We start from the raw sequence: 21,022 nt of genomic DNA, 5'->3' as shown, positions 1-21,022 counted from the left end.
AAAAAAATAAATAAACCCCTATGTAAGGATAAAAACAATCAGCTTCACACAGCTTAATTTTTTGGGAAATACAAGTCTAAGGTAATCTATATAGGCTGCATGAAACCTAGCATACTTCTTTAGAAACAGAAAGGCATTTATGTAAGGTTTTATTTCAAGCACATGCTAAAATTACTATTCCGCACAAGAGAGAAAAGGACTCTCTGCCAATCAATATGACATGCAATTGAAAGACTGACACTAATAGCTATTACTAGAATGAACCTGTTTGAAACTGAGCTGCTGCTGCTTACTGTTTTCTTTATATAAAGCATTTCAGCTATCAAAAATACTACTTTATGTAGCTTGGAACCCAAGCAAGATTCTGCTACTCTAGCAGCAGCTATTTTCAGTATCTCCCCTAACAAGGCCAGGCCTTTTAGTTTTTTAGGTTTTTGTTTTTAAAAAGTAAGCTGCTGGTATTTAAACAAACAAATAAACAAAAGCATTCAAAATGTACAGGGCTCTGCACTTGACAATTGACAATCAAATTACAACAAGAGAAGACCGGAATTCAGCTGAGAAAGGGACCCTGTAGCCATTCTTTAACAGCTTTGCACAAAGGTATGAAGTATACTGTTATTTCATGTACCCAATGGACTTAGTTCCATTCGCCCTGTTAATTACTATGCTTCGTGTGATTTAATGCCTTACAGGTAAAGAGAACATGAGTAAAATGAAATTGGCCAGCATGATATTTGATACTTTCATCTTTATACTGTGTTCATAATACTGCCTCATCAATGCATATGCAATGTATTGACCACATGGATGACTACAGCCATTTTTACTTTTAAAACCAATGGGTGTATGGAATGAAATAAAGGCAAAAGGAAATTAATTTCAGGAAATTAAGCAAACCACTGAGAATTAAATATCAGTTATTTATGTTATGAAATTTCATATCTTCACTTGACATTCAGCGACAGTAGCTTCCACTTGGTAACACAGTCATACCTTGATAAAAATCACACAATAGATCACACTCTAACTTTTAGCAATCATTTCCCATCCACCCCCCTTAATAATTTGATAAATGCTTCTGTCAAGAAGGATAAAGATCACAATTTTATTTAGGCTTAACTACTTGAACTTTCAGGATTCCATTCATGAATATTGCAAGTGTTAACAACTGATAGGATCACAGTTTGTCCCATTTTGATGATGTAATCATAGAGCAGCTTGCCTTTGAAGACTTGTTTCATGCAGGCTATGCTTATGGAAAGAGAAATTTATGTGGGGCAAAAATGAGTTCTGACCTTAGTAGCGGCAGCTTAGTAAAAGTGTTTTCATAAAATTTATCAGAGTTTGCTGGCAACAATATGCTAGACAGAATTAGAACAAAGATATGGCTCTTTACCTCTAAAGTAAAACAGAAAGGATAGAGGCCTGACTTACTCAAGTGGTGATTAATTGATCTGCCTTACCATGAGTTTTAGATCCCAGAAGCCAATAATACAGTTGGAAAGTCGCCAGTAAAGCTACATTTCAACAGTGTTCTTTCCACTTTATTTTACATAAAATAACATTATGTATTTTGTAGGTTAAGTTTACTATGAGGGTATAAGATAAATTATTTCAGGAAATATACATGCCAGAAGATAAGAGTCTATCAAATAGATTACTCATAAGATGGAATGCAAATTATTCAGAACAAAATCCTCAGTAGCTGCTTCTTCAAAGAAGTAAACCTTTCAAGTTAAGGACTCATGTGATTATTATTATTTTTTCTTTAAATGTGGTTAAAGTTTATTATGTTAGCCCCTTTTTATGTGTCCTTGTGTGTGTCCTATACAAACACACATAGGGCAACTTGTAACCCTTACATTTTTTTGAATACGTCTAACACAGGAGTGTGGGTTTATGTGCATGAAGCATCATATATGCAGAATGTTGGTAGTGCTGAAGTCTAAAAGTGACACTAACATCTAGTGAAGTTACATGGGATCTCCCCATAATTTTCTTTCCCTGAAAGTGGTCCTGGAGGGGGGGGGGTTTGGATAAGGACAGATGAGGGATGGTCTCATTACTATGGCCTGAATCCATATTACCCACCTCAAAAAAGCTACTATTAGCTGCAGAATGTAAAATATATAGGCATGAAGGATACCTTTATGCATTCTCCCTTTGCTGCTAATAGGGACTCAGGGAGAAGGGGCACTGATTTTAACTGGGGCTACAGTGTGGAAGACAGGGTTAGCTCTCCCCCCCTCCCCCACAGCTGCTTTTAGAAGAAAAAACTTCCATGAGGAGGTCCAAGCATGGATATCCGATGTAACACCTACTTTGAACCTATGCTAGGAGACATGTCCTAATTCCAGGTGTATGATAATCATGACTGGAGAAGATTCAGGTAGGCAGCCGTGTTGGTCTAACACAGTTGAAATAAATTAAAAAATTGTTCAGTAGCACCTTAGAGACCAACTGTCATGGTATTGCCAGAGAATGAAGGGGAGGAGCAGAGACAGGCAGAAGGGGGTCAGGAAGTGGCAATTGAGGAAAGAGGGGAAAGCCAGGAGGCGGAACGGCTCACAGATGCTGAACCAGAGCCTCAACAGGAAGTTCTGGCACAGACAGTGAAATAACGCCTATTCCGTCTCCAAAGAAAGAAGAGTGTTAAAGAGGAGGGGGCAGAGGCATCACGTGAAACTTCCCCGCCTTTTCTGTTGGAGAAGGGGCTGGCATAAGTCACTCCCAGAATCTGAGCCGGAGGATTCAGATGCATGATTGTAATGCGCTGCTTGTACTTATGTAAAATAAAGACTGTATATATGTATCTCTGAGTGAGCAGAGGCATTTCTTGCGAAGAGCATTCACAAGCCATCACACCAACTAACTTTGTTCTGGGTATAAGCTTTCATGTGCATACACACTTCTTCAGAAATGACTGGACAAGGCATTCTGCAAATGTCAGAAGCTGTTGCTCCTCATGCATTATAGAGTTCAGGTCGGATGCTGGCATCAAGGCCTGGTTCTAATTAAGCCTTGTGAACATGTGCAAATAAAATGTGAACACACTTTTAAAAATGATTAATAACAAAAAGTAAATTGAACGTGCATGATTCACTTCACGTCTGAATGCAAAACACTTCTGTGTAACATGTACCTGAGTTAATGTGAGTCATATAAAAGTGTGAACAGAACAATGGATTTGACTAAATCGAGATCAAAATTGCTTTGTTCCTTGGCCAGAGTCATGCATATTACATTAAAAAGTGCTTTCTCCCTACAGCCATTTAACTGAATTCCATTTGTGAAAATGAAAACTCAATGACAACAGCCATAAAGATGTTCTTACCAGCATGCAGGTAAGCTAGGTCAGGGTTCTCAATATCAGGATGCAATTCTTTCAGGTGGTTGCGAAATTCTACAGGGATATTGGTGCCATATTCACACTTGGGACAGTTGTACATCTTTACTCCTTCATGTTTGCCTGTATGCAGGATATGCTTGCGGATATTTTCAGCACAGTTAGACCTGCAGGAAATGCAGGAAAATTATAATGAAGTTATATTATACATGCATATTCACTGAATTGAAATATTGCTGTAAAACAGTTGGCTCCCCACAGTTATGCTTGTGAGCAACGTTCAGATATACAACTTATAATGACACCCACCATGAGGGCTAGTTTTAGTATAATTTTAAAAAGTTAGTTTGAAATCATTTTTAAAAATAATACTCCCCCTTTCCTTTAAAAAAAAACACCTTAGAAATAATCACATCTAGTAAGGATGAAAGGTAGTATACAAATGTAATTAATAATAATGATATGAAGGAGGAGGAGGATTGATCCTAAAACTTGCTGGTCCGTTTTTGGGGATATATACTGCCATGTATATATGTATATATGGGAATATTTACTGCCATGTTGTACAGATAATGCTGGTATCAGGCACATATAAAAATACACACATTAGAATCAAAGTATACATACATTAAGCTTAAAATAAAGTTTGAAGCCTTCATTATTATTTTCATTATTTCTTATAAATTATAAGCATAAATAAAGGCATGGTCCTGCCTTGTAAGCATGGAGGAGAGGGTATGCAACAGCCAAGACGGGACCTGAAAACATGCAGTGGGAATTATAGAGAACTGTTAGGACAATGAAAAGAGTTGCAAAAGTTGGTTATCTTTGTCAAAGAACTAGCATGGTCACAACGCTATCATGTTGACAGGCTGAACTTTTGTCGGATACACTGGTAACAGAACAGTGTCTCTTCCCCCTGCCCCATTGCATCTGGGGCAGCAGGCTAGCTTAGGGGATGCAGGGTAGGCTGCATGGGAACTCTACCCTCCAACATTTTGCTGTTTGCATGTGTGAGCAGGCAGAATAATGAATGCCTTGAGTTCTCCTTCCACTGAATCAGATGGAGAAGCCATTGGGAATGGAAGAGCCATTGGGAATGTGAACATCGCAGTCCTGAATGTGCAAAGAACGTATTACAAGCCAGCTCCCCCCCCCCCTTGCTCTAAACATTTTCAGTGAAAAAACAAACTTGGAAATGAATAAATGAATTAACTTTTTTTAAAAAAATAATACAAAAACGTAACAAGGAAAAGAGAGGTAGAAGGAACACAAATCTACCAAGAAAACAAGATAGGATTGAGTGCACACCTGGCTTTCCCGGCTTTAAGAGGATTCTGGACATTTTAAATAAGTATTTGCTAAAATGACAGAGCCTCTAAAATATCTACAAGAGGTAGGTCAATTAAAAGCAGGAGTTCAATGCTATCTCCTATGAGGTGATCACATAAAGTTGATATCTGCCTTATGGTGCTGTCTAAGCTCACCTTCTGTCATGGACATCTGCTATATAATAACACACTACTCAAATATCAGAGAAGAGACCTATAATCTTTATTACAATTAAGAGGAACTCCTGGGCCTCAGCTCTCTCAAGCACTTGTGTGACTAGCCACTGCTATAGGGCGTGCCTTATAACAACAGTTTTCTAATGGGCACTTTAGCAAAAAGAAAGAAAATGGATTCATAAGAATTGTTTCTAGAACTGTACTTTAATAGATAATTTATTAAAGCAGCATAAATGAATGTGTTACAAAATCCACAGACATATATGCATATATTAGTCTCACTGTTCCTGAAAGTTTTATCCAAAAGCTACGTTTAGCCTAACATGGTAGAAGTCCACTACTGTATTTTGAAACTTCCTTAGTTATTTCTTCTTCTTCTTCTTCTTCTTCTTCTTCTTCTTCTTCTTCTTCTTCTTCTTCTTCTTCTTTAACAGCCTGAGCTTATTAACTATTATTCTGTGATAGTGGCTTTTTGGATTGAGGTTAATGGGCCCATGTTGTTCAATGTCTTTATAAATGACTTGGATGAAGGAATTTGCAGATGATATGAAGCTGGGAGAGGTAGCCAAATGCTGCAGAAGACAGGATTGGGATTCAAGATGACCTTAACAGATTGGAGAACTGGACCCAAAGTAACAAAATGAATTTCTATAGGAACAAATGTAAGGTTCTACACTTAGACAGGAAGAACTAGCTGCACAAATGTAAGGCGGGGGGGGGGGGGACTAGCTTGCCAGTAATACATGTAAAAAGGGGTCTTAGTAGACCACAAGGTGAACATGGGGCAGCAGTGTGATGCTGCGCGGGGGGGAGGGGGGAGATAATGCTATCCTATGCTGCATCAATAGAAGTATAGTTTCCAGATCAAGAGAAGTAATACTCCTGGATAAGAGGAGACAGAGGCGATATACAGCCATCTACAAATACATAAAAGGCTGTCACATGGAAGATGGAGCAAGTTTGTTTTTTTCTGTGCTGAACAGCAGAACCCAAAACAATGGCTTTTCATGTTACCAGAAAGGAGATTCCAACTAAATACCAGGAATAACTTTCTGGTGGAAAGAGCTATTCGCAAGTGGCATGGACGCCCTGGGAAGGTGGTAGACTCTCCTTCCTTGGAGGTTTTTAAGTAGATGTTGGATGACCATCTGTCAATGGTGCTTTAGTTGAGATTCCTCAGGGTCCCTTCCAACTCTATGATTCTATGATCAACTAAGGCAGCAGAACTAGTCATTTTAAGACGTGGAAGAAAAGAATCCAGAAAGCTAGATCTCTGTGGATAGCAGAGTTCATTGTTTTTTTTTCTATACTGCTTAATATTATCTATCTATCTATCTATCTATCTATCTATCTATCTATCTATCTATGTGGTGTACAAAAAAACAGAAGCAACAACAGATAACAAAACAAATATGACAAAAATACAGAGTTACATATAAAGATGTTTCCTTAATAGTTATATCAGTATAAATTCAGCTTCTTTCTGACACACCGTCCATCTCAGCTTCCAGGTTCTCACCAAGGATCCAGCAAACTCTCAGCTCATCCACAAAAGTCTAACAACCAGAAGAGTTCATGGAAACATCAAGAATAACCCGTCTCTCACTGTAGACTTGTTTTTGATGGGCAGGCCCATACCTGTGCTCCATTAAGCTGCACTCTCCACACCCAGTTCCAGGTGCAGCAGGTTCATTGAGTTCCCCAAGGGGTCCAGGGGGGAAAGCCCCCCTCCCCTTCACTCACAACTCTTTCTCCACCATTTATCCTCTTCTCCTCCAGCTGCTTTTCTTATTGCTGTTAACTTCTTAGCTCAATGTCCCTCTGTCTAGGGCATAGGAGGAGAATAGGGCTGACTGAAAAATATATTATGCATTGTGTGTTGTTTATATTCATGTGCATCTCTGTATGTTTTTCAAATTGAATCTCAGATCAAATGAGACCCTGCTATCTCCTGGGAGGAAGTTGTCACAATGGATCCTGTGCCCTGCCATTCCAGAAGGAGTGACTTCTCCATTGTCCAGAAAGAAACCAGTAAGAAAAAAAAAAGCAATAAGAGATATCAGTAAGATCTCATAGCACTGGAGAACCAGCACCCAAAGGACCACAATAACAATGTGAAATACTATCACTGGGATTCATGTTGGGCAACTAAACAGAAGTGATAACCTCCTGTTTTATTCATGCTTTCCCAGAGAGAATTACCAGTATCTTTGCAAAGCCAGAGGAAGACACACACAGGAAGGTTACCAAGGTCAAGCTTCAAGATTTGTAGACAGCCTTAATATAAGCTTGCATTACAAATGCCATGCAATCAAATATAGCTGCACAAACTCAGGTTGCAGAATCAATGACAACAGCAGGCCAAGACACACACACACACAAATAAAAACCGCTCCACAAATGTTGATATTCATGTATTTTAACTCTTCCTGACACCCCAATGTTTCATATAGAAAATAATCAAAACCTGCTTGGAATTAATACTGACAGTACTGGAGTAATGCTAGTGCTTTGTGGTAACAATGCTTTCAGCTTTTCCGCATTTGTAGCTTTGCAAGGTTTTTTTATGATCTATTTGTTATGACATACAGTATGTGTGACAGATGTCCAATGCTGGCTGCTATAAAGTAGCAGAGGCCTGTAGGGCAGGAGCTAGAACCTGCGCATCAGCACTGAAATGCTTGAGAAAACTGATAAGTTATTGCTCTTGTCCCAGTATCCCTTCAGCAAAAGTTGTATGTCCAAATGGCAGCTCCGACCACACACACACATTCACAGTCACTCTTCTAGCACACACCAGTTTCCGAAGTGTAAAATAAAAGAATGCACAAAGCAACTCCTGTAAATACGAATGTTTAAGTGGGTAGCTGTTCTAAAGCAGCATTCACTCCTTTGCACACAAGAAAATAAATGCTAAGAAATCAGCTAAAGGAAGAGTTGCAGTGATGTATTCTTCACCATCCAAAAATAAGATGGAAACAAAAAACATTGGGTGCTTTGTATACATGAGGCTGCAAGCCACTTTGACTGCTGAAGAAAGCTCAGCTACTCTTCCACTGTATTTTGAAAGATTCGGCACAAACAGGGCTTTTTTTTCCACCCAGAAGTCACTGGAACTCAGTTCCGGCACCTCTCAAGTAGGCGCCATTGTAATTCTAAAAAAACAAGGGAGGAGTTACTGGTGAGCTTCAGCACCTCTTTTTGTAGAAAAATAGCACTGGGCACAAGGAATACCAAATGGCAACAGATACCTAGGTCAAGAGTGGCACAAACAGAGAATTCAGATGTTAGATTTAGAATAAATCCACACGTTATTAGTAGGTTTTCCACATTTTATTAACAAAAAACCTTACCTAGAACCAGAGCCCTCTTCTCTGAATTGACAGATACCACATAATAGTATCTGCTTTTTGTAGAAGCATACAGCAGCATATGATGCAGAAATTGGGCCATTAACTATGTCAGCAGGAAAGCTATATTCTTAAAAGCAACAACTGGTTGCATTTTATGTACAGTTTCATACTGGGGTAATATAGTTCAAATAATACACAGTCCAATTAATCTGTTTTTGCTTAACTATATCAATTGGAAAATTAACTCCGTACAGTGGTACCTTGGGTTACATATGCTTCAGGTTACATACGCTTCAGGTTACAGACTCCGCTAACCCAGAAATAGTGCTTCAGGTTAAGAACTTTGCTTCAGGATAAAAACAGAAATCGTGCTCCGGCGGCGCGGCAGCAGCAGGAGGTCCTGCTAAAGTGGTGCTTCAGGTTAAGAACAGTTTCAGGTTAAGAACGGACCTCTGGAATGAATTAAGTACTTAACTCGAGGTACCACTGTATAGCCAAAAGTCTAAATACCCAAACATCGCTCAGTGCCCCCATAATGCTCTTTGTTCTGCAACCACATTTACTAACATTCTGTCATCTCTTATGAACCACAAGCTGAGACCAAGAGGAACAGAACAGAACAATGTAAACTTTGAAAATTTACACAAGTCTGAACTCAGTTTCAACTAGAACTTGGAGGAGGGGAACCTTTTAGGGGATAATGTAAAAATGTATCAGAAAATGAATTGTATTCTATACAAAGGTATCTGTTTTAAAATGTTCAAGAATATGCCATAATTTTGACATTTAAGTGGTCTCATCAATCTCAGTGGAATTATACAGCTGCTTGAAATGAAATTGAAAAATGATGTGAAATTTACACAGTAGTCATGGGATTGCCCCTTTTGCTCAAAAATGGGTTGGACAGGGGATGGGGAGGACTTTAGCAATCCATTTATTACATTTTGCCTCCTACCAAATATTATTATACTCTCCATATGTGTGTGTGTAATACACATACATATATTCCAAATAAATAGCAGTAATAAAAGCAGTCAAGATACAGTGATAGAGAATTTACAATTCTTTGTACGTCCACAGAAATGCAGAAAATATGCTCACAAATGTAAATGTACAGATGGAGTTTATGAAAGCTCATAGATTCTGCTTGCTGTAATGAGATGAAAAGAGACTCTGAACTTTGCTGGAGTCAGAAATGATAGCAACACACCCTGAAGGCTGCCTGTCAATCCTATATGCAGATGGTACTTCTTCCAACTGGCCCTTTGTGTCAGTTCCTTCAGCCACTCTTGTAGCAGACATAGCTCCCTAGAGGGAAAATCCTGTTGATCTACTGCCTGGTTGAGTGTCCAAAGCAGTACTGTCTCTATCACCTCTACTCTAAATGATTATTTCCTTTAGCTATTGTACTGCCTTCACCATCTTGTATAGCCAGAGACAGAAAACAAGTCTCCCTCTCTGTCTCTTTCATTTCATTTCACCTGCTCAGATTCAATTCCTGAATGCAAAATTTAGTTCGTCCGAGATGGTAACACAAATCCTATATTTATTATGAGATGTTCATTGTGTGAATTCTACATAAAGTTTTTAAAAATAAAACCAAACCAAATCATATTGTTTCTGCTTTTCACAAATGTGACTTATTTGTGGATTGCAAAACTTGTATCATGCTTGGTTGCCTCACATCATCACTGTAAGAAATACTATTGATCTTTTTAAAATCCAAGAATAAAGTTTTCTGCACAAAGTCTGTGCTTCTCTTTGTCATGGCACTTTCAGGCCAAGAATGTCCAGAGTGAGGATTTAACTCTTTATTGTCAAAAGTATACTTACAAGTTAGGAAAGGGTATGTCCCTTGATCCTATGTCTCTCAGCTACCCCTAGGTGTGCACCCGATGAGGCAGTTGCCGCAACAGAGAGGCCTTGTCCCCTCAGCGTATGTATTTCCCTCATCAGAGCTGTGTGAAAACAGGCAAAGACTATGCCTGCATGTTACCTGTTTCTGCCCCTCCTCTTTTAATCCTCTTCTGGTCCTGAGAGACAGTGGAGCAGGAGAGGTGGGGGCAGCAGCAGAAGGAGGTGTAGAAGTCCTTGACTACACTAGTCTGACCTATCTCCCCCTTCTTCTACACCCATTCTTCATTCTCCAATCCTGCAGATTCTCCTGCCTTTGACTCTTATCTCCTGGCTGTTACAGGCTCTGCCTGATCACTGATCCCTTCAGTTTCCAACCCCGCTTCTCCTCAGCATCCAGCTGGTTCCCGATACTGTTTGAGCTTTCTAAATTGTTCTGGGGTGGGGGTGGGGGGAACCTACCACCAAAACTTACTGGAATGTAACAAATCTCTTTTTCACATAATTGTCATACTTGCTTGCATGCAAAGGCACATTCTTAAATATGGTACTGCAGAGGCTCCAAAGATGAATTAATGGCTATCTTGTAAGCTAAGGGCAGCATAACCAGGCCACATTCTGGCCTAGCCATTAAGTAGTCTGAGTCAGAAAGCTCCCTTTGTTTTCTGCATCAGGAACAAGATGGCTCCTCGGTGTTAAAAGCATATAAACGTACACTGGAAATTAGGCATGTTGTGTTAAACACCCTCTGTAAGAGTCTGATGCTTTTATACAGTCACTTCTAAAACTGTAACACCACATGTAAATTATGGCCTGATGCATCAGCTGGAGAAGCTATGAAACAAATGTGGTTGGATCAAGAGAGTGTAAATTTGCATCATTTAATTTCTTTGATGCCTAGACTGGAGGAAGCATGCACAAGTAGAGCAAACAAAATGTTTCTAGGCTAAAACTTCTTAAGTTTTAAATAATTTATTTCTTTGCTTGTTTACTTCTCACATATACTGCCCTTTATTTAAAGAACTCAAGATGGTGTACACAGTCCCCACAACCTCATTGTATCCTAAAAACAACCCTTTCCGGTAGCTTAGGCGGAAAGTGACTGTCTTGAGGTCACCAAGGCTGGATTTACACTGACCTGTTTAACATTATTAGAACGATATTAGTTATATCATTCTAAAACGTCACAGGGCATACTTGCAAAATAAAACATTTCTTACCTTCATCAAAATGCTGTCTCCCTACAGCTGGTAGCTGGGTGCTCTGTAGTGCTTTCTGGTGTCACATTTAAATAATGTTAAAAGCAGGATGTTATGTGGCCATATGGTTATCAAAACCATTCCTTAGCCCTTCCTTAACGTAAAAAACTATGAGTGTAGATCTTCCCCAAGTGAGCTCCATGCCTCAGTGGGACTGACTGGGCCAAGCCAGTATTCTTCTGATTAAATGGCAGTTCTTTTTGCAGGTGCTGCTAAGTGGGTGGGGCCAATGAGGCCAGAATACACTGACAAATTTATTCCAGCTGTGGGTCCTTCAAGCTAACAGGGAGGGCTGGGGAATGAAGCTTAACTGTGGGCAAAAGAAAAAGAAGAAGGGAATATTTTCTTTCTAATACTGGGAAACAGCAGCATTGGATAATTGTAAATAACAAGCATTTATTTCTGTATAGAAAAATATTTATAGACCGTCCCTCATATAAAACACCAAGGTAGAGTACAATAAAATATGCAAGTACAATAAAACATAAAGTGTCATAAATACAATAACAAATAAATAAATGACTAGCTCAAGTTGAAAAACTTTAAACAACGGCATAGCCCTGTCGACATAAAAAGCAGAAGAAAGGATGGCTGCTGAATTGGCTGGAGAAGTATAGCACAGCATGGGACCAGCAACGTTAATGCCCAACTTCTAGTTGAAGCCAGCTGGGCTTCTGAAAAAATAGGGAATAACTAACATTGCTTCTCCAGATGATCTCAGTGATTGCATTGGCATATAAGGGTTCAGGCATATGGCAATGTTAGTCAAGTTAATGAAATATCATTTCTAATATTTCCATGCTGCTCTATGGGGGGGGGGGAATAGCTATACCATTGTTCCCCTCCGAAATCCCATTTTTTGCAAGTAACCTCTCTTGGCTTTAACTCAGACCCAGACAGGCTCACATGTTACTGGCACCACCAGCGATAGTTGTGCTTTGCAGCTTTCTACTTAGGGATGCTTACATGTTCTACTAGTCCAAAAACTATTCTATCACTTATGGGAAAAGAGAGAGAGGGAGAGGGAAGCAAAGAGAGAGAGAGAGAGAACAAGTACACACGAACGCTAATAGGACAGAGGCACTGAATGATAAGAGACAGGAACCACTGAATTTATTTAATAATCCCTGTCCGTTTCACAAAAATGGCCTGTGTAATCTTTTTAAAAATAATAACTGGGTTCATTTCAGAGCCTGCACAATGCTTCTCTTTGTCCCTTGTAAGTCTCTCAAATGTCTTATTTTAAAGGAATATATAGTACTCCCGGAAGACATTTTCCCATTTCTATTCTCTTCAACTCCTGTGAGCCCTTGTTCTGTGTGATAAGGCAATCTCCTTCGGGATCTGAGCTGTGTAGTTTCGCACCACGAGTGACAAGGACTCGACTTGAATAACTGCTGTGCGCAGGTTGTAATTATGTCAGCTGGAGTGTTGAACAAGGGGACTGATTAATGTGAGCCCCAGCCCAGGCATAGTCCCTATCAAAACCTCCGTGCAGGCCAAGCAAGTGGGGATGGGTTAAAGCAGAAAGACAAAACATGCTGCATTGTCCATGATAGATGAATTGCTCCAACAGTCTTCAGGCAGATGTTCCAGGACAGTATAATATACAATTACTCTGCCTTATCACCTTCCAAGGGACAATAAAGCTTCCTCCTTCTATAGCTCATGTGAGTGAAGGCAAAATTAGTTTTACTTTTACAACACTGACTCACTTATCATGTTGCCTTGATTGTGCTTTTACAGCTAAAGAAAACATATATTCCGCTTTTAAACTAAAATAAGATCCCTTTAATAAAAACCAGAGAACTCTTTTGAAACTATTTTGCATCACAGCAAAGGAATTTGTGAAGCCTTGAGTTAAGTCATGAGGAACTAAAAGATATACAGCTATCATTAAAGGGACAGGCCTGTGAAGCATGTTTAATGCTACATCACATACAGCAAATCGTATGCCTTTGCTCTACAATAATTACCACCCAACACTACTAGGAATCACAAAACCCTTTCCTTCCTGCTAACCTCCCTCACTGCCAGGGTGTTAAGGGTAACTATCTGTATAAAGTGGTTTTGAGGTTGCACTTTTAAGAATTATGAAAGTAGGGAAAATACATCAAAAGGTACAAAAAAACATATTTGTATATTAATAGTTAATTTTTTATATATAAAAAAACCCTCACTGATGCTAATTGAAATATGCTATCCAGAAAGGGGGAGGGGGGAAGAATGCAGTCAAGAAAAAGGTATTATTACAAGAATAAATAGAAAAACAAGTCTCAAACATAAGGCTCAGGGATGCCAGATATGACCACAGCACCTTGACCATTTAATTTATCTCCACGGCAAGGAAATGATGCCCCTGGTGGGGAAATGAGGCTGATTTACCAATGGTTGGTACTGCCTCCTTCATAAAAAATTACAAAGTAGTTGTCAAGAAATATAAAAAGAGCTGCTACATTGGCAACCAAGTGAAAGCAAGTGGTATGAAGCGGTTATTTCCTTTGGTGAGTGAAAATGATTCTTGAATAAAAGGGATGTTTAGGCTGACAGAACTGAAGGAGGGAGTTATTTTGGCATGTGAAATGGTTTTTAGGGGGTTATTAAGATGGCAGGGTGTTTGCAAACTACAGGTGGGTGCTCATGCCTGGCAGAGAGGGCTTATGCAAGTATTTTGGAAGGCAAGGTGGAGGAGTGCACACCGGGATTGGAAGGCAAGCTAACCACCAAACCTTCTACTGGGCTCTGCCCCATCAAGACTGGTGCATTTTTTGTAATTTGGCTTAACATGATTGTAATTTCTATTTTAATTCCTGATCTCTTATCTTACTGTCAGTAGGCCTAGGAATGTTGTGTGCTAAAAAGTAAGAGGCTGCCACAGCTGAGCAATAAGGACCTGGAGTCCTTACCGGTGGGCCTTGCAAGGAAGTGGAGGAAGCAGGTGGGCTGCCAGCTTAGCACATTGCAGGTGTGTGCCATAATGTGAGCAGCCCCCCACACTGGCAAGTACTGGGCAGTCAGTAATCATGCACTTGCATGGTGTTGATAGAGCCTCATGCCTCACGACAGACACTAGTTTGCTGTCTTCCCCAAACAGATAGACACACACACACACAATCACTAGCCTTTTACTTCCCAGTGCACCACAGCCTTGGCTACTCCTGGCAGTAGGAAGATTCACATCTCTTCCCAAAAAATTGTTTATGAGAATACTGCTAGGAGAGAGGCTTCTCCACTCCTGTCCATGTTGCCTTTGAATAGGGAGACAGCAGTGAGGCTTTTAAAGAAGTTATAGGAAATGTTAGAAGAACAGAACTCTGAGGCATTTCCTCATTAACTTGACCCTTTATGAAGGAAAAATATGTGTAAATAAAGGCTGCTGAGTCTGAACAGTGCCATCATAAGGCAGAGACCACTGAATGGACCTACAGAAGTGACCAGCAATGTTCATCTGTGTTTATGACAATGTAGCCCTTAACCCAGGGGTTGCTAACATGGTGCCCTCAATATGTTATAGACCCGCAACTCCCATCACCCCCGACTTTTATTCCTGCTGACTGCAGAGGATTGGAGTTGTTGTCCAACAACTTCTGGAGGCCTTCCCCTGCCTTAACATATTATAAATGGAAACCCTCCAGCTCCTAGCAGCCTAACAGAGCTCTGGATAGACAACATGGGAGTAATCTTGCTGATGCGCTGGCAGACTGGCTAGCTAGTGGATAGAGACACAGAACCACTTCAGATGTTGGAACTGCCGTGACACTATGGCAGCACTTCATGGGAAAAGCTAAAATCTCAGCTGGCATATCCAGAAATACAAGCACAGCTTTCTTGTGGTGATTTGAGAGAGCATGGCAATTCATTTCTGAAGTTGTCTTATGCATTAATATTGCTGCTTGTATTTGTGGATTGCTCTAGATCATATGCTACTCACTCCATGCAGCCATAGAAGAGATTTGAACATCCAAATTAGCCCACCAAATCCATTGTTATTTGCCCCTATGTTGGGCTCCTGATTTATTTGCTTCTAGTTCTGGAAAAAACTAGGTACATGTACTGGCTTCCTCTGACTAATTAATAACCACTGGCAGGCAACTGTGAGCAAGGATTTCCCTCGTTGCCATAGGTATTTCTGAGAAAGGCTCACTTCTTCTGACCATACTTGTTTCTTGCTGTCTTAACATTCATCACTTTCCGACCACCACCCCAAATTCAAATTTTAAAAGGCAAAGTCAGTGCTTTCATTAGAAGGGTACATCAGGGAGCATTCAGCTTCTAAAGCAGTCAGAAACATAAACTGCAATTTAAAACACCTTTAAAGCTCATTCTCAAAATGGCACAACTGAGTAACAACTGCGTGTCTATGATGCAATAAAACAACTCTCCAGAAAGGCCCCAAGTCAGCAGCCCTGCCCTGTCACTGCAAAAATTTAATAATTAGCCTGAAGGGGGTTGAAAGGATGGGTGTGCATGCAAGGGATGTAAATGTATAAATACCTTATTTTAAGAGGTTCTTGGTGGTATCATAAAGTGTGATTTTCAAATAGTTTATGATGTCATCTAAAATGCTCTGATATATTTATAGGCACATAACACAAAGAGAAGTTTTATAGCAATATAAACTGCAGAGCTTTCTGGACATGTATCTTAATAGCAATATCACTGCTGAACAAAATATAAAAAGATAGTACAGTTGTAGAATGCAGGCTGTTCCACTCAGCCAGGAAGGGGGGGGGGAGGAGCAAGACTAAGGGCTAGACTTTGAACTTGATAATCTGCCTTGAGAAAGGAAGAAGGAAAATATACAACTGGGGGACAAATTGTGTCTGGTGAGTCACAGATCATCTTCTGGTACTTCCTTGCACCACAGCGAAGTAACCTGCTTTTGGGTATAATAGCAAAAATCACTTCCTCTGTGGATTCCTGCTCAGCTTCAGGAATCGTAGCTTCATATTCTGTCCCTATGCTCATGGCAGAGAAAGCCTACTGCAGAGAATCAGCATTAGCTGCTGGGAAGAAAAGCTGCTTCACAGCAACAATGACAAGACAGAGGCTAGTAGCTAGGGAGGAGGATGCCTAGAGTTGGCTACTTCTAAAAGTAGGTTAACTATCATTAAATATACCCTCTCTCTTTATATTGCTTGCAAAGACTCCCTGTCCCTCTCGGCATCAACCCCAAGCTTAAAATTTCTTTTGAAACTCACTGCCTCTCTGACCTAACTATGCATAAAAACAGCAATATTCCAAGTGGAAACTTAGATGGTGCACATGCAACCATACTTGGCACACTGACCATCTGTAATTGTTTGCAATCAAGAACCCAGGGAAGCAACAGGGTGGAAAAAATGCTTCTCATCTCTTTGGCCAGGATGTAGTAGATGACCAGTACTCACAATGTTAGACTTAGTCTTACCTGGACCAATTTTTATCTCTACCTAATTATACTGTCTCCCTTGTCTTATTGATTCTTTCAGTTCACACAAGCCCATTTGCTATACACCCTTTTTTCTTGCAGAGTCACTGTTAATGTACTGCCTATTGAGCATTGGTCTGGCACCCTCAGCTCCAGGCACTTTCTCTTTTCTAGCTCTGAGCTGGCTGGATGCTTGACTTACTCATCTAGCATTCAGGTTAGAAGAGAAAATGCATTCACTGTAAATGAAGTCTCAGTGCTTTATTTGGGTTTGGCCAAGCAAAAAAATGGTTCATATTCTCACTCAAAATAAAGGCGAGCAAAGATTGCACTAACTGCATTTACATGCATTCAGCCCTACCTGTGGAGTGATGTGTCTGTCATTCATTTATGTTGCCAACTCCTAGGGGCCAAGATCTCTTGGGCCGCCCCCAAAAATATTTGAGGGGCTGGGCTATTCAAATGGTATGCATGCACCGTGTCTTATGATTATGCAAGGTGGGGCTTACCTCTCCCCAATATTTCATTCAAGTTGGCACCCCTGCTGCCATGTATGACTGCTCCTCCACTATGCAAGGAGGTCCTTTAGCTGGCTGAGCATGTGAGCTATCCTACATCTATCCATGCCCAAAGGCTGCTCCATACTTTGGTAGCATCTTTTCCTTTGGTAGCATCTTTTGAAAGCAGTGTAGAGTTGCTGTTGCCTTGTTTGGTGGTGAGGGCCTGAGAAACTAGAAATTAATTTAATACATTATATGTTTTAATTTGTTTTCACAATGCAATCCTATACATATTTCCTCAGAAGTAAGTTCCACTGTTTGATGGGACTTACTCCTTAGTAAGTGGGTTTTTTTTTCAGTTTGCAACCTGAAACATATTATCTGAGCCTTTGGGATATCAACCCTAAGTTCAAAGTAGTTTTCATTTTAAGAAGGTTTTTTCTGCTATTACATTTATAAACACTGTTATATTCCCCTTTGCCTTTGGGTTAAAGCAAGATGGAAAATGTAAAGATATATACACACAAGCATAAATAAGTCATCTTATAACCACAATTCAGTCATATACTATTTAATTGTTAGCTCTTAATCCATCATTGCTAAATTTGTAGTTGCAATCTCCTAAACTTCATTTAGCAACATTACATGATAGTTTAGTAGTAAAATTTGTGTTTCATTAAAACGAGGGACTCCTTAAAATGAATTTTAAGCATAGAGGTTATCCAGAAAATAACTAAATCAAATGTTCTTAGGGAACATTTTAAATTATAAAGAAAACTTGAGGTGAGCAAAATGTGAAACAGACCACTTCAATTTCACAATTCATACATTTAAAAGGTGCCCATGCAGTAGTTTTCAAGGATAATCAAGTTATTCTGTCTCCAGGATAACCAGGCCTGTCCAACAGTACTTTTAACTATGATTTTAGCACCTCATATAGTTTTAGCAACATTTGAGGCACAATTCTGTGTGGGCAGTAACAGACCTAATTTCCCTCTCTTCGTTTTTCATTTTATTTATTTAAAAGATTCATATAGTGTATTTCAGTAAAACTTCTTGAGCACAAGGACAAAAACAAGAGGTGTTTTGTTTTTTGTTTTCTAAAAATACAATGCAATAATATTGCAATACATCTACATCTAGTTCTAAAGAACCCCAGTACCCTACCTGAGGAGTGAATTCCACTGAGAAAGTTCCCTTTTCTGGTCACCAGAAGCATCTGAAGGAGATCTTTCAACAATGACTTTAATACACAGGCTGGTTTGTATAGGAGCAAGTGTTTCTTCAGGTACCAGTGCCCTAAGCTATACAGTGCTTTAAAGGTAAGCACTAGCACTTTGAACCACATTCAGAAATGGATTGTGAGTCAGTGAAGTTCTTTCAACACTGGTGAAACATCTTCCCAACTAATCCCTGTCAGCAACCTGGCAGCTGTCTTCCCCCGTCATGTGCAGATGAGGGCACATGGAAGCAAAGTAGCAGAGCGCTCAATGGGAGACCAGTGCATGCCACTTATATCCCTATCAAGCCCTTTCCTTCCAGTTGGTTACACAATGCAAGTCTCAAATTTAGGTTTCTTTACAGAGCACAGGGATGGATGAGAATATAACCATATATTAAAACTTATAACTATTCCGAATAAGGAATTGTTGGCTCTTAACAACATTAAATCAGCTTTTGTACTCACAGAGATCTACAAAAAGATCCCAAAAGTTGAATCTTAACCAAATGAAGAATTATTATCTCAGCCCAGCTAATCCCCTCATTAAATAGTTCCCAGATACACCTCTAAGTAGGCCTTTTCTATAACATGTTGAGTTGTATATAGGCAAGTTTTACTCGTGATAGACCTTTAATGTTCCTAATTTAGCCATGCCCATTAATTTCAATGGGTCTCCTCTGAGTAGGACTAAGGTTGGCTATACCCCATTCTCCTCTAGCACGACCCATTTCCATGATCAATCCCCATAGGAAGCTTTTTACCTCCTTTTAAAAAATAATTTCTCAACTCCTTTCTTCTGAAATGGGTGTAACTGATAGTAAGATCCACAGTTGCACCGCCTTTAGAGTTGGAGACAAGTGGGAAACAATAATTTCAGTCTTTTTACTACAGAAGCCTTGATCGTCAAGAATAGGAAAACAAAAGGAGAGTTTGCAATATTATCTACACAGAACTAAAGAACATACACAACAACTTCATTACATGATAATAGCTCGAATGCTTGGGGAATACTGCCAAAATAGTACTGTCAAAATATAGTTTATGTTTTTCCTTGCAAGGCTTGCATTTCTACCATAATGTATATAAAGTAATAGCTAACTACCACACCAGGGACTGTCCAAAGATATTCCTTGTAGAATGACCATCCCCAAAGATAGCCTTGGTCCTTTCATAATGGGAATTGAGACCAAAGAGGCATAACCTAAAAAAACATGTTTATTTTGATTCTTATGTAGAAAGAAGGCCACTTTGTTTTCAAAAATGGTTACACTAATTGATCTGAGTGCTTGTTTACTTTTTAATTATGTCACAAACCAAATGTATATTAGTTAGCATCTTGTATACACAGAAATAAACATCTGCTTAATGATCCAGCAATACTAGATAAATATACACTAACTTAGTATAATTTCAGGATGTTGTTGTACATCCTGAACATGGGGGGGTTGAATGGGGTTAACATGAATGGGGTTAACATGAAAAAGTTGCTTGCTTCTCTTTAAGCCTACACTCATACTAATACACAATAAATCCCAAAGGAAAACTGTTGCATGTTGAGATGAATTATGAAGCAAACAGCTTTTTTGACCTGATAATAAGAACAATGGTAATGATGGTGGTTTGTGGCAGAAGAAATGAAGCTGAAGGGATGAAACATGAAACATAAGCAAGATAAACAGGAAACAATAGCTGTAGCTTCTCTTTTCATTGTAGAACAGGAAGATCCCCAACTTAAATTTGCTAACTAGAAAGGTTTTTAATATTTTTATAACTTGGAAAATATGAATTTCAAAACAGCTAAGAGCCCAAACATCAGCTCTATTGTGTCTCTATTTTGTAGAATAAATACAACTAACTCTGTACCACCCTTTGGACAGGTATAACATCAGCAGCCACCAGTGAAATCCCTGGCCTGGCCTGGCAAAGACAAAGATGAGATGGCCTGCTCCTTCTTTTATTACATCCCAAAAGGTATCAAGTTCACACTGGTACTACACAGTAGCAAGGGGCTGTGTTTCCCACCCCATATGCAAAGCAGAGGATGACAAAGCAGAATATATAAAGTTGTGATCTAATACCTAAAGCATAAGATTAAATTGTTAATATGCATGATCAGCAATGGAGGGTACCATCCTGCAGGTATAAAAAGAAATTAAAGTGGATATCTGATCAAGTCATATGCAGAGCAAGCACAAATGAAATCAATGGACTTAAGTCAAATCATAACTAACTTAAGCCTATTGATTTCCATCTCTGAATATGGCTTAGTTGGATATCACCCTAAATGTCTCGCAAATAGTATAGTATGGAAAGCAAGGAACAGTAAATCATAGAATGTGAGTATAGAGCTAAAACAAGTTCAGTATGAAATAACTGAACAGAAAGCTAAGGGGCATAACAATATTATTAATAATACATAATTCTTCATATCACCAGCACAATAAAAAGCTCCAGAGAGTAATTATTATTTTTAAAAAAATAAAGGATACTCATGTTGAGAAATATTTCTAGTATATCTTAGATCCCAATATACTTCCCTTTCTGCTCCTGGTATGTTATTTTATACA

General features: G+C 39.3%; 1 protein-coding gene across 2 annotated transcripts in view; it reads right to left on the bottom strand.

Moving 5' to 3' along the window:
* ZNF407 (zinc finger protein 407) overlaps nucleotides 1-21,022 on the bottom strand; it is a 334,843-nt gene that overhangs the window by 93,164 nt on the left and 220,657 nt on the right. For both annotated transcript variants that reach the window (XR_008331522.1, XM_053396659.1), the window contains exon 8: nucleotides 3,338-3,516. Coding sequence is in view for 1 of the 2 variants with exons in the window: in XM_053396659.1 (XP_053252634.1) it covers nucleotides 3,338-3,516 (179 nt within the window). In the remaining variant the exon portion in view is untranslated. The remainder of the gene's footprint in view (nucleotides 1-3,337; nucleotides 3,517-21,022) is intronic.

The sequence above is a fragment of the Podarcis raffonei genome, chromosome 7 (genome assembly GCF_027172205.1).
Source record: "Podarcis raffonei isolate rPodRaf1 chromosome 7, rPodRaf1.pri, whole genome shotgun sequence".
NCBI lineage: Eukaryota > Metazoa > Chordata > Lepidosauria > Squamata > Lacertidae > Podarcis > Podarcis raffonei.
This window is presented reverse-complemented; position numbering and strand designations above follow the sequence as displayed.